Source organism: Equus przewalskii, chromosome 14 (genome assembly GCF_037783145.1).
Source record: "Equus przewalskii isolate Varuska chromosome 14, EquPr2, whole genome shotgun sequence".
Classification (NCBI taxonomy): domain Eukaryota; kingdom Metazoa; phylum Chordata; class Mammalia; order Perissodactyla; family Equidae; genus Equus; species Equus przewalskii.
In genome coordinates this window covers 32,424,748-32,449,211 of record NC_091844.1, presented here as the reverse complement: position 1 = coordinate 32,449,211, position 24,464 = coordinate 32,424,748, and the positions used below count along the sequence as shown (strand labels likewise).

Here is a 24,464-nt window from a genome sequence, read left to right as displayed (position 1 = left end):
AGCACTTTCACAAACCACTCACTGAACAGAACTCAATCCAAGTTCCCTCTGCCCAGCAGAATTTCAAACCAGTACTAACTCAAGACTAAGAAATGAAAATGGTAGATTAGAAAGAGAAATCCAGTAACCAGTCATGACTCAAAGGTTAACTAAAATTCAAACTTTTACAAGTTCAATCTTTGAAGACTGCCTTTTGAGGAATGATGCCTGTTTCTTTATTGTAGTAATCACTACAATAAATCACGCAAAAACTTTAAATCAGATTTGATGAAACAATTTTAAGTTCTAAGGCCTAAAAGTATCATATTAATAATTAGAGTCAGTTCGTGGACAGTCAACTCAACGATCTACGGGGGCTGACTGCAAAGGTATGGAGCTCCGCCTTTAACAGACAACATGAACTATCTGCTCTCTGGGTGACGGCCAGAAGGCAATACCTCACTAACCGGTTGCCTAAGCTTTCTTAAATGTTATTACTGAGAGAGATTATAACACAGTGGCTAAGAGTACAAACTCAAGTTTTCCACATAAAGGACGTGGTTAAAAAGTTTCACTAGCAAAGACCTTTGGTGAGGAAAATTCTCAGGAGTTGTTCAGTTCTCCTCTAAGGATGCATATGGGCCCGAGACGAGGAAAGCATTTACCTTTATGGGCCGGAGCAGAGATCGCTATGGGGGCAAACTCTTCCAGAAGGTCAGCAGTAGGGTTAGAAAGCAGAGAGTAATCAATCAAGGAATCTTCCCCAGTGAGAGAATCTGAGTCCAGATTAACAGCATCCCAGGTCAGTGATGGCATTAAATGGCACACACAACAATATCACAAAATTAGATCTTAGCCTTTAAGTTATTGCATTTACATGTTATACATACAAGCCAAGGTGGAAGAAAGAAAATCAAAAGGAACATATTAAGCCTTCTAGATTTTTATCCATAGAAACATGTATTTCTAGATTCCTCTTAACATTAATATATAAATATGGAAGAATTTTTTGCTCAGACTGTTGCTGTTAAGCAAGAATGTGATCTGGATGACAATAAAACCTTAGCACCTTAGTTCTCCACAAACGCCCTTTGGGAAAAAGACTTTGAAACTAAAGAGATTCATTGAGACTTTCCCTAAACGCTCACGGAAAAAGTTACTATAGGATGAGGTATCAAAGCTGACTAGGAGGGCGTTGTCTCTGTTTACTAATGCAGAATATGATATGATTAAACAGTACTTCTAGAACTCAACCAGATTCCCATTCAAAATAGAATGATCTTGCCTCTTACTAGTTTTCCTTAAATTTGAATTGCTCCTTTGAACATACGGTTTTGCTTTTAGTTAAAGAACAGAAGGAAGACAAAATTCAGAATTCAAGCATTTTAACACACAAATTGTTTTCTGGGAAAGTTTTCTAAGAGAAAACAGTCAAGCACAGGGAAAAGGAACAATATTGCCTTCTGTGTTAATTTTTTTTCCACCTAAATGACTTTATTGTCATACTTCCTAGACTTCTAATTGTTTCTGTTCCAAGTTAGGAAATTGGACACTTATCAAGGTAATTCTGGTCTCAATAAAAATGAAGGCTATCGAATCTATATTTATGGGCAGTTAAGAAACTCCACAAAGAGTGAACTTTGAAATTAGGATGAAAGCAATGGCAGGATCCAGGAAAGACTTCAACTTTGCCTACAATTTAACAGCAAATCACCTATATATGAGTAAAGCACTATGCTGGAAACAGAATGTCAACATATAGAACACGAACTCCATGGATATCACTGACATTGTCAGATAGGAAAGGCTGCTCAGAAATCTCGGAGGAGGTAAACATTTCCTTAGTGCTCAGCAGAGTTCTCTAATTAAGGAGGTGGAGGGAACCTGCCACCAGTAAAAAGAATCTTGAATAAATACTGTAACCAGAGAAAGCCAGGGACTACTCTAAAAGACCATGGCTCCAAAAAGTACTCTGCTCTTTAGCAACATCTAGAAGCTAGGTCTGTAACAATATGGAGCATCCATTCTAGGAGGAACTGACCAAGCTGCAAAACAAGCCCAGGATCATCTGCCATGGGTGGGAAGACTGGCTCTGAGGGCTCACCACAGTGACCAGTCCCTGCAGCTGGAGAGACACCTGACTGACCTGTGCGGTTCGAGGTCACAGATTCCGTCTGAGATGGGAGGCGCTGGGGGACCGGGGGCTCCAGTCCTGGTATGAGACTCTCAACAGCAACATCAGCTTTTTCTTTTGTAACAGAGCATTAAGAAAGGAGAATAAAGGGTAAGGTAAAGAAGAGTCAGAAGCTTCTTTAGACAATTCTGTTAAGACTTTCTTCTACAGGTCTCTAAAATGCCAGTCTCAGGTGAGATGGACAGCACAATGAGTTACTTTATTTCTGCTGCTCTGAGTTTCGGGGCTTCACTGACTGAACACGCATGTGCACGGTTAACTGCTATGGCTAGTCCCAGTGATTCTGTTTTTACAGATAAATGAAAAACGTGAGCCACCCAGCAGATTTCTTCTATGCCAGAAGACATAGGCTGAAAGGTACCTTAATATCTTCTGGTAATTTTGCTTTTCTTAAGGGATAAACTTGGGGGCAAACATCCTCTGTGCCTTGCAAAGGCCATTAGTCCATCTCAAATCTTACCCCATGACGTAGCTGGGAGGTATTCTGCACTGTGTGACATCCCCCAGTTGGAGGCCCATCTCTCTGTAGGGTCATGGCCTTTCTGAGTTCTAGGACTCTGTGTCGATGGAGTACAGGGGCCCTGGACATTTTGTAGGTCTTGCCTGCCTTGCAGTTGGAGCACAGGAAAATGTCAGAGCAAGCAGACCAAGCCCCTGCCCAGGATTCTACTCATGGGCTTCACCGCTGGGCAAGTGTTTTCTGTTACTGATTCTTGGAACATACAGAGGCCTTTTGAAGAAGAATGTACTAAAGGTTAAAGTCTAGCTCAAAACAACTGTTTCCATGAAGGTTTTGTAACTAATTTGTGAATTTTCCCACCTTCCTCCTCATTCATAAGAAATTCACTCCAGAAATCTCAGGATATCAAGAAAGGCAAAAATAACAGCACTGTGTCCCTGGAAGGCAGAGAAAACACTTCATTTGGGGTGGTGACAAGTGAGATTAAACAGCCTTGGCTTCTGGGTTGGCACAAGGCACTGTTCCAAAACCAGCAGACTTTGTGGCATTTCCACTCCTCACCAGGGCTATTCACTAGGTATCTGTTAACTAGTTAGTTACTGTTCTCGAAAAAGACACACATATCATGCATGACTAAAGAATGAGATGATGACTTTACCAATCACAGCATCGGAAGTACTACCAAAAGGATCTGTCATAGGCAAGAGGTCAGGGAGCAGAAGAGAAGTGTCAGGAGATTTGAGTCCCTCAATTAGTTTTTCTAGGTTGGGCAGAGAGGTAGAGAGAAAGCAAAAATGCAATGAGATGTTAAAACAAGCTGATCATTTACCATTCTCTATGTAAACACATTTTAGAGGTCAAAATTTTGTATGGATTCATCATAAAAATGAATACTGTCAGCATCTTATTAAAAACAGACTTTCAAAGTATAAAAATGATCATTTCCTCAACCAAAGCAGTCACTTTGTAAGGCATTCAAGATGCTGCTCTAGGTTTATTTGTTTATTTTTAAATTTTTGGTATAATTTACACTAAATAAAAGTCACCAATTTTAAGCATACAATTTGATGAGTTCTGACAAACGTACATATTCAAATAAGCATCACTGTAATAATGATGTCGAACATTCCCATCACCCCAAAAAGCACCATTGTGCCCCTTTCTGGTCAATGTCTTCCTCTCACCCCCAGACCCTAGCAACAACTGATCTGCTTTCTGTCCATATAGCTTTGTTTTTCTAGAATTTCCTATAAACGAAACCATACAGTATGTAGCCTTTTCTGTCTGATGGTCTTCATTTAGCATAATGCTTTTGAGATGCCTCCATGGTGTAGCATGTACCAGTAATTTGTTGTTTTATCGCTGAGTAGTGTTCCACTGCATGAATATACCACATTTTCTTGTTTCATTCACCAACTGAGGGACATTTGGTTGTTTCCAGTTTTTAGCTATTAAGAATAAAGCTGCCAGAAACACATGCATGTAAGACTTTGTGTATTCATATCCCTTCCTGGGCTTAGTTTTAAAACTCTTTTCTGGACTTGCATTTAGAAATGGTTTATAACTCACCAAGAGAATCAATTAAACCACACCTGGGTCAACTTCCACAATCATTTATTGTCTGCCAACTAAGAGCCTGTGACTGCCGGGACCGTTATTATTCTATGGCCAAATCTCAAAAAATTCACTTAAGCTTGCAGATGGATTACTTTTGATGTCTTTTGGCTAAGAAACAAAAGGACATCGGAAGCCACCAGATTTGTTGTGTCTGATAACTTAATGTGTGATAACATGTACAAATTAAGATTCCTTCTGAGGGCCAGCCCCATGGCCGAGTGGTTAAAGATCTGTGTGCTCCATTTCGGTGGCCCAGGGTTCACAGATTCAGATCCCAAGTGTGGACCTACTCCACTCATTAACCATGTTGTGGAGGCATCCCACATACAAAGTAGAGGAAGACTGGCACAGATATTAGCTCAGGACTAATCTTCCTCAAGGAATAAAAGAGGAGGATTGGCAACAGATGTTAGCTCAGGGCAAATTTTCTTCACACACACACAAAAAAGACTCCTTTCAAAACAACTCCTTTAGCCCTGATCCATCAACAACTCTCTATTTACCTTTAATATATTAAAGGTTAGTGCATTAACTTGAAATACAATAATGAATCATAGAGTGTTACAGAAAGAAGGGAATTAAGAGCTCATTCTTTTATTTACAAGGAGACTAAGGCCACATAAATTCTGTAACTTGCCCAGTTAAAGGCCTGTCAACAATGTTTTCTATCTCACAGAAATAAAATTTCATTAAGATAAAACTAAAATTAAAATGTTTGAGAAAAAGAAGTGACTTAGAAAGTTCAAGTATGTGTATATCACATTTTAATGAATCTGTATTTTTCTAGGTCATCAGGAATTGAGATAAGCAAAGACAAAATTGACATTCACTGAGGGGTAGGAACCAAATTTTAGGTTATCTATAATTTAGGTTATCTATAACGACACGGGTGAAACAAAATGATGGATTTTAGTGTCTTGGAAAGATAAATTGTTTTGGTACAATTAACACACTGCAGAAAAAGACATTTTTACATCCAAAACCAATTTACCATCTTCAGAGTATACGGCATGTAGATATCTTTGAATTAAATGACAATATGCTACATTTCTCATTTATTCCTGATTTACACTGAAGAAAGGAAGAAAAAAAAGAAGCTTCTCAACAGCAGGGAAAAAAATCCAGGGTACTAGCCAAATATACAAGTGTAATCACACCAGCATTAACCTTGCACTCTATAAGACATTTTACTATAAGAAGTTAAAAATACCTTTGACAGTTTTCTGCATATTGGCAAAAATAAGATGGTTTTCCCAACAAGCTTAATTTTTCATTATTCTGAACACTAGTTTTTCTTTTATTACCCCCAAAAAGCTGCTTCTACTTAAAAAAAAGTAATTATTTGCTTCTTTCACTTTTAGCACTCATATATTTGCAATCTTGTGAAGCAATGGATAAAAAATAAAGACTCAAAATTATTTGTCTTTCATACAGCAGTTTACCTTGGTGTAAAACCTTAAGCTAGCATTCTTTTGGAGTCTGAATTCCAGAGTCCATCTCCAGTGACTGGCTGTGACCCTGGGGTAGTTCCTTACACTTCTGACATTACCTGTTCAGCTGTAAAATGGAGACGTACCTCCCCCAACCTTTGTGTGTTGGTCACTCAAGTATTCGCTCCTCTAAGCCTTTCTCCACCCTCCCCGCCTCTTCAGGGACCTTTGGAGCACCCTGTGCTCACTTGTCTTGCAGCTCTTACAACATGACTGAAAGCAGGGAAGGTGTCTCATTAATCTCTGTACCCCAGTTCTTGGTTCCCTCTCATACTCTATATCATATCTCTGCCTTTTGGCTTCATTGGAGAGGTAGGGAGAACAGGGGATCAACTGGAAAGAGTTAGGAACTTCAACAAGAATCTATTTTATTAGCCATTAGCAAAAAGCATGTGAGAGGGTAAAAAACTACGTGTGGGCATGAGCGCGTACATGTGTTGTGTGGTGAGACGGAATGGGGTGGGGATGGGGTAAGTTGCTAAATTTAGGGATGCTTATTTTCTGATCAAACCTCAAAGTAACGGGCTAGTCACATAGATACTTTGTATGGTCACTGCAGCTTGGGAAGACTCAGAAACTGGAACGTGAGAGGGAGGATCAGGGGACACAGTAACACCAGGCAGAAACCTAAGAGTGAGAGTACAGGGCCACAGCATAAGTAAGGTAGCTGGCATGTGCAAAAACAGCTTCTTTCACTCCCAGGACTCTCAAAGTGAGAGAAGTCTCCCAGTTAGTGCTCGTGCCCAGCTGCCATACAACAACAGTCATCACATTTGTAGAGTTTAACGTCAAACATTGTCATTCATTATTCAAAAAAACCCTGGGTTTGGGAATACTGTTAAAGTTGAGAAGAATGGACATCAGAGACTGTGAGAATGTTACTTGCAAAGTCATAGATGGAACATGAGAAAGCCCGGACTTGACTTCAAGTTCCCTCCATACGCTGCCTACTGGACCTGCCTATCTCCATCAACACAGGAGACAGGTCTTCACATAGACACAGTCCCATGCACAATGGTCAAGTTATCAAAGACACGTAGGCACAGGAAGGAAACTCAGATCTTATTCAATTAGGCTTCTCATTCACAGATCCAGATCAGCTTCAGAGAGGGGAAGCAAGTTGCCTAAGAGCTTACAGCAAGTAAGCCACAGAGCTAGCTAGGACTAGGGGCTAGATCTTCTATGCACTAGAGATTCACTCCTCTGGTTTAACTCCGGCTTCGATTACTTTAAAATGTAAAGACTATTAGAAGAAGCCACATCTAAAGCTATTATAGGTCACTTTTGGTCACTGTAAATGAAGAACTTTGAGATCAAGATGTAATGGGAGGCACAAGAAAGGCTACAGGAGGTTGAAAGTCTATAAATCACAGTCTGGAGGCCTCCCATGTGCATCAAGGGCTGGCCTTGATATTCTCCATTTTATGAATTCTGTCCTCGCTCCTACAGTTTTATAAAAACACTATGAGGCCATGGATCATGATGGGGGGGGGGGTGAATTTAGGAAATTGTGCAGGAAGAGTTAAGATCCAAAATCTTGATCCAGCTCCACATTGGCATATCACAACTTGACGACATCTAAGGAAAGAAGGCTTTTTAAAATTTTACATGAATCATGGGAAATGGCTTCGCTGAATGCAAAAGCAAAACCCATATTCTGGGACAGTTCATACCTAAAATGTTCAAAGATTCACGCTCTATTTTTCAATTATGCAAGGTTACAGTCCAGTAAAACCCAGAAATAATTCATAAATTTCACTTCGCAATGATTTAATCTTCCTAAGAAACATTTTTCAAGAGTTTTCCATCTCCTTCGTGTTAGAATCACAGGTCCGTGACCCCAACTTATTCTAGTACATGGGAAAGGCAGTGGGCAATTTTGGATAGAAGAAAATGGTCCAGTTCCCAGGCTGCCTCTGATATTTTCAGAATCTAAGTATCTGTTGTGTTTGTGTTGGGGAGAATACCCAGACTTGGGGAGGGTATTATTTAATCTTTTATTGAGATGCTGTACATTTGGGGGACTTTAGCTGGGGTCTTCAAAATCCCAAAAAATAAATAAGCAACATGAAAGAGTAAAAGAGCCTGAATTTAAGTTAAAGTTATCTAACTTTTCTAAGCATCAGTTTTCTCACCTGTAAATAGAGGATAAAAACTAAAGAGCTGCCAGGACTTAATGGACATATTTATCAGAATTAACGTGTGTGTGTATAAATTAAAGTGCTTGGTACATAAAAGGAGATTAACTTCTCTTTTAAGTAAGAGGACTAGATGAAGGGTCACCAAGACACAGATGCCTGAGATTACAGTAGTGAAAATGGGTAGAGTTCCAGATTTTACTCAAATGCTTTGGTGCGAGATCAGAATAAGGAGAATTACTTGAACAAAGTGAAATGTGAGGAAGGGGCAGCATGGTCCTATTGGGAAGAAGAAAAGTCACTAAGAGACAAGAGACCGGGGTTCTGCACTAACTTTATGTGGCACTTTGGGCAAATCACTGTCTCTCTCTGGATCTAAGTTTTCTTCTTGATAAGAAAGTTTGAAGATAAACTTAAAGGTCCTATCCCCCTCTAAAAGTCAATTATCCAACGTAAAGGGAAAAATAGGAAGTAGGAACTAGTTGCTTAGAAAACGGACTGCTTAGAAATGAAACTGGAGATCCGAACTGGGAATAACCGCAGGGAAGGACACTTGGGGACACCTCGGGGACATGGGCAGGCAGTAAGATGACTGACCCCAAGGCAGCAGGTTTTGGAAAATGCAGGGCTGACTCAATGTACTGTTCAACATGCAAACTCAGCCCAGACACACACAGCCAGGAGAAGAGGGGGAGAAGGTGGGGGAATATTTAAGCTAGCCCCTTGCTCAACAAAAGAACAAACTTCTATTGTTTGATCCCTTATTACAAAAGTAACACAGGTTTATTGTGAAAAAATTAGGAAATACAGAGAAGCCAAAGGATAAAAGTAAAAACCACCTATAATCTCACTTCTAGAGATATCCACTATTAAGAGTTTTTTTTTTTTTTGTTTTTTTTTTGAGGAAGATTAGCCCTGAGCTAACTACCACCACTCCTCCTCTTTTTGCTGAGGAAGGCTGGCCCTGAACTAACATCCATGCCCATCTTCCTCCACTTTATATGTGGGACGCCTACCACAGTATGGCTTGCCAAGCGGTGCCATGTCCGCACCCAGGATCCGAACCAGCAACCCCGGGCCGCCGAAGCAGAATGTGCGCACTTAACTGCTGTGCCACAGGGCCAGTCCCTATTAAGAGTTTTTAATGAATACTCTTCCAATCTTTTCCTAAATATTCTCATCATTCAGTAAATATTTAAGCATATCCATGTTTTCTTAGAACAATTTTTCTGAAAAGAACTGCTAAGTCAAAGAGAAAGTAAAATCCAAAAGGCCTTTGGAAGGTAGCTATGCTCGCCACTATACCACCACCACCAGCAAAGGCCTTTCTAAAAAATGCCACACTGTCCTCCCCAAAAGTTGTTCTGACTGACAGTCCCAATAGCTGGATCTGAGCATATCTGTTTTCTTATACCTTCACCAAGCCTGAGGTGGTGGGGGTTTTTAATCTTTTCCAATCTGATAGCAGAAGTTGTAGCATCTCATTGATTTATAGTTGGCTCTTCTTGGATTCATCACAATGATGAACTTATAAAAAAACATATTTACTGGTAATTTATATTTCTTCTTTGTGAACTGTCTGCTCATAGTGGTCAGTTGATGGTATTCAGTTCTTTCTCAAGTCTCTAGGGTTCCCAAATAAAAACGAGTCAGGTGAAGAGCTTGGAGAAGTGCTGAAATCATAGTTAAAGGACTGAGAAGGTGGACCCCTGAAGAAAAGTGGATGCGGAATTAGTTAGCTTGGACAACGAAAACTGAGAGTGCTTTTAAAGAAGAGGATTGTTAGTATTTTGAAATTAAGAGGGGAGGTGAGAGAAAGGCTCTTCTCTTCTGAGCACCTCCCCCTTTCCTCTTAAACATAACTCAAGTGGCACTGGGAACTGGGAGAAGATGAAAGGAGGTAGCTGCTGGAGTTGGAGATGGGAATTAATCCACTTCAGATTCATTCTCTTATACCTCTCCTCTCAAGACTTAGTCATTGAAAATATCAACCACAGGGCAAGAAGGTAATAAATCCTTCACAGATCAGTCTAAGATTAGATAATCAAAACCACTTCCTGACATACTGCAAGTTGTGAGCTTTTTCTCTTTTAAAATATTGACAGAGAGGAAAGATATCTATTTATACAAGCTAATAAGACTAAGGCCCATTCTGACCTTAACTCAGAATATGACCATAAGGAGTAGAGCAGGCTGAACTAACAAACATGAGTCCCATCAAAACAGATGATTTGGCTGCTATATGATTTGTGGCTTTGGAAATTTAAATTTAGTCTGACCTGGGGTAGAAGCCCTGAAGTCTTGTGATGAGAAATGCTGTTTTTTAAAATCTAGTCTCTCTAAATATTTCCTGTCACTGAGAAACCAGACACTAACTCATCTGTGACATCTGCAAGTTAGAAGCAAAAGTCAACCACTATGCCTAGCCCGAGTTCATTGTAGAGAACTGAAGCTGCAGGAAGATCAACTTTCCAGAGTCAAGACACAGACTATAATCAACCTGGGACTTTTTAATGTCACAAGACAGCAGTTGGAAGTTAGGAAGATGCTAGGCAAACAGCTCTGAGAGGAATGCCTATCTTGACAACAAACCACTAAGAAAACACAGCTTCTCTTGTCTACTTTTCAAGAGATGATGGAGTGCCATAAACCAAGAGGCAGTTTTTTGGAAAAAGCTGTTAATTCTAGGAAGCAGCACTTATGGGACAACTAATGCATTCTTGCTTAGTCTTGTGGAACACTGATGTTGAGAGGTCAGTATTAAGGAGTTGCTACAAAAATCTCTTCCTCAAACTCTTGTGCACTGCTAGTGGGAATGTAAAAAAGTGTAGTTGCTATGGAAAACAGTATGGTGGTTCCTCAAAAGATTGAAAATATAATTACCATACGATCTAGCAATTCCAATTTGGGGAATATACTCAAGAATCTTGGGTCTTGAAGAGATGTTTGGACACCAGTGTTCATGGAAGCATTATTCACAATAGCCCAAAGACGGAAGCAACCCAAGTATTCACTGACAGATGAGTGGATAAACAAAATGTGGTATATACATACAGCGGAATATTACTCAGCCTTAAAAAGAAAGGAAATTCTGACACATGCCACAACATGGGTGAACTTTGAGGATATTATGTTAAGTGAAATGAACCAGTCACAAAAGGACAAATATTGTATGATTCCACTTAAATGAGGTACCTAGAGTAGTCAAATTCATAGAGACAGAAAGTAGAATGGTGGTTGCCAGGGGCTGTGGGGAGGGAGAGAATGGAGAATTATTGTTAATAGGTAGAGAATTTCAGTTTTGCAAGATGAAAAAAAAGTTCTGTGGATAGATGGTGGTGATGACTGCAAAACAATGTGAATGTGCTTAATGCCACTAGACTGTCCACTTTAAAATGGTAAGTTTTGTGTTATGCATATTTTAACACAATTTAAAAAATTATTGTCTTTCTGACAATTTTCAAAGAAAATTCCTCAATCTTTTCTACCGTATTTTAAAACTCTGGTATCACCTATAGCTTATCTGTTCCCTACTGCAAACAGAAGGCAAATAAATGAGCACACAGCATATGAGCATCAGTGAAATACTCTGAGACTCACTAGGGCTGGCCTTCACTTGGCAGCTTTGTGAGCACACAAATGCTCACGGCTGTGATTTTTTTTTTAACGCCAGATTTTCTAGGAAAATTTGTTTTATGATGCTTTGGAAAATAAAAACGCTCCTTAAAAAAACTTAATTATTCAGTGCCCCTTCACCCATAGTTTAACAATCATTACATCAAGGAGTCTAGTTTAATGGCTCTCAGTTATGCAAGGTCAAAGGTTTAATGTAGAGCAAGTTTCCTTTCTATAGGAGAAAAATATCACTGTTTAAGGCTTTATGTAACTAGGACTGCCCCACTGGGAATAAGGACCCAGAATCAAAGTTGTTATAACATTTCCTATCTTTATGCTAATTTAAAGTTTACAAAGAAATTTCAAATACATTATTTCATCTGAACCTCATGAGCCACTCCATAAGGTAGGTTTTAATATTGCCAATTTTGAGAAGGAGGACACAGAGTTTAAATGAATTGACCAAAATCACATAACTACTAAGTCGCTAGAACCCAGGTCTTATAAGTTCAAATCCATTTTCGTATTTCCCTAGACCTTAAATTGAGCTCTCTAGTCAAAGGCTTTATTGATCTGAGAACTGTCCCAAAGACGAAGAAACATCCACTGCTTGGGGGATGTGGGCCACGAAAAGGAGTATGTGGAACAGCACAGTCACAACAGCACTAAGGCCTCACTTCCTCACCCAGAAAATGAGATATTACTTGACATACCCATTGGTCAGTATTATTTGTAGGATCAAAAGAAATTACAAGTGAAAACATCTTAAAAGTATAAAATAAAATTAAGTCATTAAAAGGCATACAGTTGTCAGGAGACTAAGATTTCATAATTCTCATCATCAGGAAGGCTGAGTGAGGAAGGTAGCATGTATGCAAAACCAACCAATGAACCAACCAAAAAATTTCACTGGTGCCCATAGTGGGCTGGAGGTAGTGACAAACTGGATGCTTTTGCCGGGGACAGGAGAGGGGTAGACAAACTTGCAGTTTGCTGAGGTGGCAGTGACCCTAAACTCTCAGCCCTTTCCTCACTCAGGCACTTCAAGATGCTAAGGAAGGACGTAGGGACCTTGGACAAAGAAGCTATATAACTGAATGGCGCTACAGGCTGAACATCGAAATAAATAAACTAATCAAAGACACAGTGGAAATGCCATACTTAGCCCAGATTCTAGAGGGCACCATGAAAGGCTGGAGCTGAAAGATGTGCTGAACCTAGCGGCTATTTTCCTGAGCTGCGCCGTCGTTTATACGCCCTCAAAGAGCGGGTGGGAGGCCTGGCTGGGGGTGGCAGAGGCACAGTCGGAAGGATACTGAGCCAGTGGTCTAGTGTTTAGGAGTTGGGGACTGAAACAGAGGTAATGAGGCTGCCAAAAGCCTTTCAGCCTCAGGTTTTACTTCATTCATTCACCCAATCTGCAAATACTCATCGAGTGCTGACTCTGCCTGGCAACGTTCCAGCACCCATGATAGAGTGGTGAATAAGACAGCAAGGCCTCAGGACACGGACATTCTGGTGGGGAAAGACAGACAATGAACAAATGCAAACGGACAATGTCATGATAAGCGCTATGAAGAAAAAGGCCAGGGCGTGTGATTGAGAGTGCCTGTGGGACCGGACCATGCTGGGCCTCTCGGAGACAAGACAGCATTTAAGGTGAGACACAAATGTTGAATGACAAGAAGGAAGAGAGCTGGAGGAAAAGTATTCCAGGTAGAGTATCATCAAGTGCAAAGGCCCTGAGGTGGAAACAAACTTAGTCTTTTGAAGGAAAGACTGAGGGGAAGAATGCTATGAGCTCAGGTTAGAGGAGCAGCCAAGGGCCAGATCATTTAGGGCCTTGTAGGTCATGGTAAGAAGTCTGCACTTTACACTCAGTGATATGGGAATTCACTGGAGCGCAAAGGAGTGATATGTCTGATTTACGTTTTCAACAGATGAGTCTGGTCTGATACATCAGAAAGCAAGTAAGACACTCCTGGAAATCTCTATTAAAATTTTAATAGATTTTCCATTAAAACCCGAGGGGTCATGGCTTAATTGGTATTAAAGTGTATACCAGTAACATTTTAGCAAGAATCCGACAGAACGAGAGAAATATGGAGGATCAGAAGACAGGAAAGATGACAATAAGGCAGGCAGGCTGGCAGCGAGCTGGCTCTGGTGCCTCCCAAGCTCATCTTCACAACACTTCACAACTCATCTCTACAACCAGGAGTTCATGTCCTGAGCTACCTGGTGCACGTGCCTGGCTCCTCACGCCTGATCCAGAGGGCTCCTGTGACAGCTGCAGACAACAACTACTTGCCTGTGGGTCCGCATCCTCTGGCCTGTGCCAAGAGGCCACCCTTCCAGCTTTTGCAGCCCATGGGCTATCTGGGTAAGAGCAAGGCAAGAATCTGAAGGGGTGTCAAAGGAAAAATGCCTCAATGATCTCTTTTTCTTGTCTGATCCTACGACTGCCACAACAGGGAGGAAAAAGAGGCCACTGGGCCCCAGCTTGAGTTTGAGCCCCTACTTTTCCAGCCTTCTGCTTGAAACTGGCTTGTCTAGGTACTGCGAGGCATACCTGAAGGATGCAACAGAAAAAAGGGCCTCTATCTGATTCCTTTCTTCCCATGTCTTTAACTATCCTACACTGAATCCTTCCTTGGTGATTTTAGATATTTTTGACCTATATTCAGGTCTAGCAAGTTATAATGTTACACAATACTACCTGATCTAGGCAAGTTTTTGCTTCCTCTTAGAAGGGTCAACAAATTGCCTAAAGAAATAAAAACCGTCTTGGTACCCTAGCTGCAGTCTGTCTCAGTAAGTAGAGGGCATGAACATCACAAACACTTCCAGTTTTGAGGCAATCAATCAAATACACTGAACATTTTGGGAAAGAAGAAAAAACAAGTAGATCCTATCACAGTTTAAGATCAAGAATCGGCAGGAGTAAGAATGGGAAAAAAGGAAAAAATATCAGAAGTAAAATGACTGCCAGTTGCCTCTAAGGAGTTGGATCTATTTGCTCTTTCAAAGAGACTGATAAAGAAGAGAAAGGGTAGCTTTTGTTCCTTACATCATGCTCCCCCCGCAAAAGGATGCGGAGGGGAGCAAGAAAAGAAATCTTTGGCATTCATGAACTGCAAATGGAAGGCATCCGATTATTGTTTCAAAAGCTGCTTCAATCAGAACACACTAACCATTGCTTACTTTTTTAAACTGCTTATTGAAAATCAGGAAATGGTAGACCTAAAGAGACATTTGAACTCATGCAGTTCAACTTACTTCACTGATGAAGAGCCAAGCCCAGAAGGTTTTCAAGTAGTGGAAGAGCCAAGAAGGGAACCTAGGTCTCCCAATTCACTTTCTCTATCAACTTTTATTGTGTGCTTTTATATTATAAAATAAAAGCACATTATAGGAAAATAGGAACTGGACAGGAAGTCGCTCATAATCCAATCATCATACTATAACCACTAACAGCATTTTGTTCCTTCTATCACATCTTATACGTTTCTCCTCCCACACTGTTATGATCAATCTTATTAAACTAACTTTCTTCCCAATACACAGGCCCTTCACATTATCAATAACACAGTCAAGGATAAAAAACTGAACACTGATATAATGTGGAATGCAATTCAGTATAACTTGAACTGATTATATTATCTTTACTAAGGACTGTTGCCCTCCAGAAAATTTTGCCCCTCTTTATTGAGACACAGTAAAAATATACAACAGTACCTATTAGTAGGGCTTGGAATCCAGATCCTTTTCACGGAGTGTTTAAAACAACTCTCAAGAGGCCTTGGGACACAAGTATCAAGCTACTTAACCTCAGATCAGTTCTATGTACCTACCTGGTGCATCAGGTACTTGAAGAGGAATGAAAGGATCAGATACACTTAGAAGTGGGAGGCTAGGATCCACAGTCTGCCCACCCTTCCTTTTTTCAGCTGGAGTTGGTAGGAGGGGAAAGAAAGGGTCAAGGAGAGAAAAAAAGAGAAAAGCAGAAAATAGCAAGTAAGTCTAGATGAATTTACCACCTAACAACCCAACAGCTCAAATTATAGAGTAAGTCTAAACTCTGAGGCAGAATAAAAAGGGATGAGAGGATATAATCCAATGTAATGGCAAAGTATCTATAATCTGGTCCTTGCAACATACTCTAAGATGCAATTAATGACAAAACTAGGATACTCATACATCTGAAATTCTAGTTTTTCCTTGTGTGGAAGCCTACAGTGATCTCTTTCAGAATTCCAATAACAATTAGTGTCCATATCACACATTTTGGCATGTAAACAAACACTGTCTATTTTGTAATCTAGCACATGTGTATAGGTACTTGTTAGCACCCATTACTCTTGAGGTCGTTTTATCACCAAATGTCTAATGTAGTGTTAGGTAGATAGAGAGCAAGAGACAGAAACAGACTTCTTGCCTATTGCAAGGTTACATAAACCCTGACGACTACATCTAACACACTATTGGCATTCGTTCTATATTTGGCAAACTTATACACCCTATGGAACATCAGAGCCTGAAGGAATCATAGGATTTTCTAGAATAATTTTCCAGAAAAGACAATGAAGCCTAGAAGTTAAGAGACTAGCCAGAGCTCCACCAGCAGACTCAGGATCAGAACTCAGGTCTCCTGGTTTCTACTTTACCATTCTTTACACTGCATTTTTAATATTGTTTATTCATTAATTACAAGTTTCATTTTTCCCTCTATAGAGTGGATTTTGAAAAAACTTTTTATTTTCAAATAATTACAGAATCATAGGAAGCTGTTGTAAATAAAGTCGAACGAACCCTTCATCCAGCTTCCCTCCATGGTGAGATCTTCTACAACTGTCGTAGTAAATCAATGACACCGGCATAGTACTGTTAACTACACTTTATTCAGTTTTCACATGCACCCATTTGTGAGAGTGTGTGTGTGTGTGTGTGTGTGTAGTTCCTTGCAATCAGAGCCTATGTATAGACTAGAGTAAGCTTCACCACAAGCAGCATACAGAACTGTTCCATCAAACAAAACAACTCTCTCGTTGTACTCCTTTACAGTCACACCCACTCCTTACTCCTGTCCCCATCTCTTGGAATTCACTAATGTGTTCTCAATCTCTGTAATTTTGTCATTTCAAAGATGGTATTAAAGTGGGTTTTTAAGCTTCTTTAAAGGTAGATGGAGGAAGAGAAGGGTAAAATCACTGTTTTTAAGTCTCTGAAATATTTTTAAATAAGACATGATAAAATATATTAAAAGAAAAAGAACAAATTATAAAACAATATATAATTCATTTTTGAAAAAAGTATACATGCAGAATTGAAATTATGGATATAAATAGTATAAAATGTCAGCAATGCTTTCTTCTTAGAGTGAGGTCATGAATTCTTTTATCTTGCTTCTAGTTATTTTCCCAAAATTTTACAAATGAATATGTATAACTTATCAACGGAAAAATATTTTAAATACAGTGGCACAATGTCAAGTTTTAGACGTCTGCCTCCAGTACATGGACACAGTTCAACAACACTTCTGCGACTTTTAAAATAGTCCTTGTGCCATCCTTCCCGATCCAGTACCAGATTTCCAGCTTATTTCCTCCCTCGGTTGGTAAGCTTTAAAATCAGTGAACAGCCTGAGCTTGATTAGAAAACTTGCAGAAAATGAGGACACATTAATTTCTGGGATTTAGATATAATTTTCTTTCATTTGGAAAGAAAGAATGTGTCGCAGAAAACAAAACCTTCACATTTCTAACAAGAAAGAAGGCAAAATACCAAGTGTTCATTAAAAAAGGCTGGATAAAATGAGGAGGATGTGAAGACATTTTATAATGTTTAATGACACTGATTTACAAGATTCAGGAGATATGGTAATGACTACAGTTTCTGAGCTGGGCTTTCCACATACAAATCCCCATTCTGTTATTTTCCAGCTGTGACCTTGGGCAGGTCACGTGACCTCTCACAGCGATGGTGAGGATCACCTGAGATAATGCGCAAAAAAGCACTTACCCACTGGGCTTAGCCTGGCGCATGTCTCAATATATGTTCACTGTTATTACTGTCATAACTTTACTCAAATATATGTTTTTTATGGCTGGGGTCTTTAAGTCCCTTAAAAAAAATACTGCCATTTATGGTCTTCAAAGTAAGCATAAAGGGGGAGAAGAGGCAAAAACAAAAAACAACTCTTTAAAAAATAGCTCATACAGACAAATAAACAACAAAACATGACCATGTGTGACAAGTAAGAATTAGGCATTAAACCTGGGAGTGGATGAAAAATGATTAGGGACTCTGTTATCAACACTGATGAATCCAAGCTCCCAGCCTTTGGCAAAAAGCAACCCTTCTCATTCATTTAACAGACGTGTACTGAGCCAAACACTGTACTAAAAGCTGGGATGCAGTAGCAAAGAAGGCTCTCCTAGAGCTTATTTCATTCCCCACCCACCTTCCAAGGAAACTACATCCTACCCAGTACCACAGCTGGTCATTATCGTGATGCTCTACCTCAAGGACGATGGTCAATGCTTCATACATTTGGCACATTGTCAACTACGTGGCCTATCAAACTTTAAGCACTTTAAACTAGACCAGAACATCAATAAATTAAAATATTACCTAGACCAGAAAACAAAGCTAAAAATGAAAAATAACACAGAAAATTTTTTTAACTATTTAATATTAAAAAGCATACCTCCCATATAACTTCAATACCTACTCCAAAATAATAACAATGAGAACATCATATGCAGACTTATGGGATATGGTTAAAACTTCAGTTTTTTTCTAATGAGGGAAACGCACACCTAACAGAAAGCACTCTCAATAAACAGTGTAATCCTCAAAGGTTGGGGTGGGGTGGCAATTGGAGGGAGAAGCAGGGAATATTGGAATATCTGTGAAAAAGCCCTCCCGGATATTATAATTAGCCACCCTCCCCACTCTCAGGATGGTTGAAAACTACTGTTTTACTGGGAGAAAAACTCTAAATACTTTTATTATGTTTTTTAAAAGAATTTTTAAAAATTTGACTGTATATTCCTCTTGATATTGACAAAGCAAACCTAAGAAAAACAGGGAACTATAATCAAAAAGATAACATCGAAAGCTAAAGAATTACAAGACAGAAAATACAGGATATTTTATAAATCTAAGAGTTGTCTTTGAAAGGTAATAAACAGAAGATCGCGAGCTCTTACCAAGAAAAAGAGGAACACAAACACATACAATTAAAATTGATGTAGACAAAGAAAATACTCTAAGATTTAAATGTATTGTTCTCTTTCATTTTAAAAACGTTAAAACTGCAGATGATTTTCTAGGAAAATATTACTAAATTTGCCTCACTATGTGGTAGAAAACATAAGGGAAGAAGTTCTAGAGCCAGACAGTTGGTGTTCCAGCTCTGTCACTTACTACCCATGTGACCCTAGAAAAGAGACTAATCTGTGCTCAGTTATCTCAACGGTAACTGACGTGGGGATGATGCACGAACCTCAAAAGGTTGTTGAGAGGGTCAGATGAGATAACACTCGTGTAGGAGAAATGACAAACTGGGGAAAATGTTTACAATATATGACATATGAAAAGCTCTTACAAATTAATAAGAACAAATGAACACAGAACATCAAAAAGAAAAAAACACCCCCAAAACAAACAAAAGGGCAAAAGATATGAACAATACAAATTCCAAAAGAAATAAAAATGGGCAGCAAACAATGTCCTGTCTATAGTCTCTGAGCTGGGATGAATGGGGAAATGGGAGCAAAAATTACTCTCATTCACGGCTGATGGAAAAAAATTTATATAGCATGCTTGGAGGGCAATTTGGAAATATGTACCAAAAGCCCTAAAAATACACATATCTTTTGATTTAGCAAATAATCCCCTAGAAGTTATCCTAAAGAAACTGTAAAGGATATAAACAAAAATTTAGCTTCAAGAATGTTTATATGGTGAAAAATGAGTAACAACTTATTCATCAAAGGGGATGTTAATGCACTGTTACTATTCTTCCATTAAAAATCATGTTGTAGATTAATATTTGCTGACATGGAAAATTACTAATTCCCATATAATGTTCATAAAATGAATAATAAACTGGGCTACAGAAAGCTCCTCCATAATACCCCAAAGCAAAAACTGCATAGGTACTCTTACACAATGCAATCAAAGTATATCCTAAGCAACTCTTGGGCAAAACAAGAAATCAAAATTGCAATTTAAAAACATCCAGAAAACAATGAGAATAAGAGAGCATGATATATCAAATATTATGGAGTAACAGCCAAAGTTATAATCAGAAATAAATCTATGAGGTTAGAAAATCTATTTATGCACCTGAAGAAAGCAGAAAGAACATATAAGGTTAAAAGCAAAAATTAATCAATAAAGTTAAAAAGATCAATTTTAGAAGTATATCAAATTCCATATCTTACAAAGAATATATTCAAAACCTCATGTCCATTGCTGAGGAATTTATAATAGTAAAACACTGACATCAAATTAATGATTAAAAAGAGGTACTTGGTTAAATACATTAGGAAATATCCATATAAAAGAATTTAATGCAGATATTTTTAAAGTATATTTTAGTAGCTTCTTTAATGATGTGGGGGAAAGGTGCAAGATTTATCAAGTGAAAAAATTAAGTTTTAAAATATGACTATAAAGACGCATGTTATAGTCTCAAGTTGAGGCCAAAAATTGTGTACAAAATTGTGGTCACGTATTTTTGTGAGAGAGAAGATCTATAACTTTCATTAGATTCACAAAGATATCTGTGACCCTAAAAAGGTTAAATGCCAGTAACAGACATCAAAATGGGCTCCCTGTGCTAATTTCTCAGTGGTGAGATCATAGAGATTTTAACTTTCTTCTCTATGCTTTTCTATAAATTACTAACTTTTATATAATAAACATGTATACTTTTTATTAATAAAAGGGAAAATTAGTTTTTTATTATTGTTCTATAATTTTAAAGTCTCATTTAAAAAGACACCTCTCTCCCTCTCCGTAAGCACACACGCATGCACAAAAACACAGCTTAGCGGAGTCTCAGATGTAGGATAGAACTTCTAATTCTTAGAATTCTTCAAGTCATTCCAAAGAACCTAGGCAATTACGAGAGATCAACTGAGTGATGTTCATCAAATTTAGAAAGATTTGCTTAAAACACATCTGTGTGACTAGAGACAACAAATCCTGTATATTGCTGCCAGATCATCCTGTCATTTTAATTCAAGGTGATTCTAGATCATTCTCTATCCTTTTTTTATTAGAACTCTTTTGAGGGGGAAACATAAGTTACCACCAGGATTTGGGGCTCACTGACATGCTGTGGGGTGGAAAACAGTGTGAAGGTGACAACAGTGAGTCTTGTGTAGCAGGTGTCTGCCATACTAACCGGCTCCAGCAGGAAACGAGGCAGTGGCAAAAGCATCACCTTGGGTGGGCTGAAAGCCTGGGATCAAACTCTCAGCTGAGCCTCCAAGCTTCTCAGGATGTTTGCCTGAAAGGACAAAACACCACTCAGCTCATTCCAGTAGAGTCCCATGATGCATCCCAAGGGCACCCTCCAGACCGACTTCTAGACTTGACTCCTTTTACTGCACTATAGCAACAGCTCAGCTACTTAAAGGTCCTTGTCTAGGAGTCAGTGCAATAACTAAGAGAATAGCCAAGAAAATGAAGGAAGTTTTAAGAATCAGAAGAGATGGCACATCAGTTTTGCAAGATGAAAAGGATTCTAGAGACCGGGGGCACAACAGTGTGAATGTAATTAACACTACTGAACTGCACCCTGAAAAATGCTTATGACTGTAATTTTTAGGCTATGTATATTTTACCATAATCAAAAATAAATAAAAAACAACAAAAATGTCAGCTAGTGCTAAGCCCTAAAGCTCAAGCACATTATTCAAGGCAGAATGCCTCCAGCCTTCACTCTGAGTCTACTTATTTTTATATAATTCTGAGGAGTTTGATGATCTGTTTTCCATGTTGGCAGCAGCTGAGAAGAGCTAATGAGAAGAGGGAGTGGTGGAGATGGCAGCCGTGAGAGGTTCTGAGGGACAGGCACAACGACAGCAGCTTCAAGTGAGAGCTAACAGCTGAACAAGAAGACAGGAAACTACTAAAAACAGACACAAGAATTTAAAAACTTGGCGGGGGGGGGGGGGGGTCACTTAATTGAGTGCAAAAATACCACCTTTTTCAATAGCCCCTGAAGGTATTTCTGTTTATAGTCTAGAACAATAACTGGCACAAATAACAATGAAATAAGTCAACAAGTTTTCAAAGAAAGTTAAATCCTGTGCCCTATCTTCTGTTTAAAAAGGCAAGAAAGTAATACAGATTTTTAAAAGATATCTATAAAATAATAGTTAAAGCTAAATGTTCAGTCAAGTTCATATCATTCACTTGGTTGTAATCGTTTCTTTACCCAGTGCGCTTGTCTACACTGAGGTACTCTTTTCAAACTGTACCACATTGTGGAATTTTCCCAGGGTGTGAGCTGCTGCTTTCCAAAGTGTGTAGTGTGTGCCTGTGTCTGTGTGTCCTGCCTCTCAAATCAGACTGTGGGTTTGAGGGCAGAAATGGCACCTTCTATTTATTTGATCTCCTCTCCATGGTCAGTCAAGAGCAATATAGAACTCTGATCACAGTCAAGGATTCTCATGGGTAAGCAGTTACAACTTTCTGGGACAATAAATCCACTTAGGACAAGGGAACCATCACACTCCTCCAAAAAGTGACTGTGTTTGATATTATCATTCTGATCTATGCTACTGAATTTTTCCTAAAACTTTCTCATTCTCCTTGTTGCCACCCACAGGCCAGGATTTCCTGAGGATGAAAAGACTTCAGTGCTCTGGTAAACATACAAAGCAATTTGCACTCATACTTCAAAATCAAGCCTTTGAGGGAAAGAAGACTGCAGCCTAGTTTTCACATGCATACTCCTCTCTAGAGTTAAGGTTCGAGAGTCACAAAAAGACACCAATTACTCACCTTCCCCCAGCTTGGCAAAGTCCTTGTTTAGCAGTTCTTCAGCTGTCAGTTTGGAAAAATTGTCATCATCGAAAGGATTCCATGTAGAACTTTCTGAAGGATTATAAACATTTTGCTGGGAGGTTCGAGGAGAGCCTGATGGAGTGGTGGTTGCAGACCTAGAAAGATTCCCACCCCCGAGAAATAAAAAGACATATAAAAGTTGAAAACGGTCAATCTATTTGGTTTCAAGATCAAATTCTTTCTGCGTCAGACCGTTATTTTCCACAGTGGTTTTCTAAAAGGGCTTTCCATGGCAACTGAACAGTTTCCAGAGACACTCTTTCCACTGCGTGAAATAAATATCTCCCTTTCTTTCACAATTCACTATCTCCCACTATCTCTTTAATCTTTTGCTTAGACTTTTGGTCTTGTCTGTAAGTCCTTTCAATTCAGGATCCTAAAGCAACTTGTTCTTAGGATTGTGCATTCTGTAGTGCCCACTATGACATCAGAATAACTGACCCGAGAGGGGCTGGGACTGATGCCTACTCAGGCTGCCTCCCACCTATTAGGATGTAGCATGCATAGAATTAAAGACCACCATCAGTTGCCATCATCACAGTTAAACAGAAATAAAGACAGATACCACTATCTTGTGCTTCTAGGTATCATTAGCTAATTTTCTTCTAAAGTCTCTCTTGATGCCCTTTGCATTTAGCTAATGACATCAAGATTTTTAACTTTAGAGTGCATGGTTCCAAGAAAGCTGAAGGTCTGAAACTGCATTTACTCAACAAACACTCATTGCGGTCTACTTTCTATCAGGCACAGAGCCAGTCACTGGATTTACAAAGGTTGATTAAGACATGGTCCTTGTCTTGGAGGAACTCACAGGCTAGGTCAGCCACACTTGCCAATAAATAACGATAGTACAGTGTGATACATGCTCAAAAAAAGGTTCAGACAAAATTACGTATGACACCAGAGGAAGGGTCAAAGAATAGGTAACCTCTGACACAGATCTTGATGAATAAATAAGTATATCCTCAGTGGACAAGGAGGACAGTGGCAGTTAAGCGACAGAGCATAGGATGAATAAAGCACTGGTGAAGATGGAGAATTGCAAGTCCACCAATGTGATACCACAGGCCTTGGTCTGTTAACTGGTGAGTTCAGATACTACCCCTCAGGCAATGGGGAGCCAATGAAAGATTTTCAGCATGGAAAGACATGGTCAGATCAAGAGTTTAGAAAATATTCTGTAGAGCATGGAATGGATGAGAGAATGGAAACAGAGAGGCAAGTAGAAAATTATTTCTTAAGACCAGTATGGTTTATGCACCACAGGCAAATTCAGCTTCTTATTAAAACACAGACACACACCACTACATATGCATCTATACCACTTCACATATATCTACATACATATGCAAAGAATCACACAGTAACAGCCCATGGCAGACTTCACCCATAAAAGAAAGAAGGATAAAGGGGAAGCACCACATACTTGGACTTATTGAGACTGGCCTCAGCTGCAGCTGCCTGGAGCAGCTGGGTTGATTTGCTGGCAGGGACTCCAAAGACTGCACTGTGGGTTACATCACTGAGAATCCGCCTGTGCCCAGCACGCTGGGTCTTGGGGGATGATGGAGGAGTGAGAGATCCGAGTTTCTGCCCCTGGATGGCAGGAGGTGGGGTTGTCTGAACCTTTGGCTGTTGTCTTACTGGGGCCTGAATCTGCTAGGAAGAGAGATGAAAAATGTTTCAAAAAAAGGGGAAAGGAAAAACAAACAGGCAAGCATAACAAAAAATGCCACATGAGAGCTAACATGGGAATTCAAATGGCTGAGTTTACCAATAATGCCCAGAAAGAAAAAAAATAAGTTTTGACAATCTGAGCTGCAACTTTGGGACTGATACCAACATGGCATTTATCTGGTGCTTATACATAAATTTTAATC

General features: G+C 39.3%; 1 protein-coding gene and 1 long non-coding RNA gene across 22 annotated transcripts in view; one reads left to right on the top strand and one right to left on the bottom strand.

Moving 5' to 3' along the window:
- Positions 1–24,464, bottom strand: part of AAK1 (AP2 associated kinase 1) — a 165,560-nt gene that overhangs the window by 18,548 nt on the left and 122,548 nt on the right. For 3 of the 20 annotated variants that reach the window (XM_070572438.1, XM_070572440.1, XM_070572451.1), the window contains exons 14-19: positions 24,011–24,243; positions 22,522–22,679; positions 20,915–21,019; positions 15,348–15,443; positions 3,292–3,393; positions 2,126–2,227 (exon numbers count right to left, since the gene is read on the bottom strand). In XM_070572438.1, the coding sequence (XP_070428539.1) occupies positions 2,126–2,227; positions 3,292–3,393; positions 15,348–15,443; positions 20,915–21,019; positions 22,522–22,679; positions 24,011–24,243 (796 nt within the window). Of the gene's footprint in view, positions 1–644; positions 756–2,125; positions 2,228–3,291; positions 3,394–15,347; positions 15,444–20,914; positions 21,020–22,521; positions 22,680–24,010; positions 24,244–24,464 lie in introns of all 20 variants that reach the window. The other 17 variants (XM_070572439.1, XM_070572444.1, XM_070572453.1 and 14 more) reach the window with 9 other exon arrangements.
- Positions 20,617–22,667, top strand: LOC139075532 (uncharacterized). 2 transcript variants are annotated; one of them, XR_011526015.1, is made up of 3 exons: positions 20,617–20,753; positions 21,521–21,606; positions 22,346–22,667. It is a non-coding gene; the product is annotated as an uncharacterized lncRNA (long non-coding RNA). The 2 variants fall into 2 exon arrangements; XR_011526014.1 differs by having other exon boundaries at positions 20,628–20,753; positions 21,518–21,606.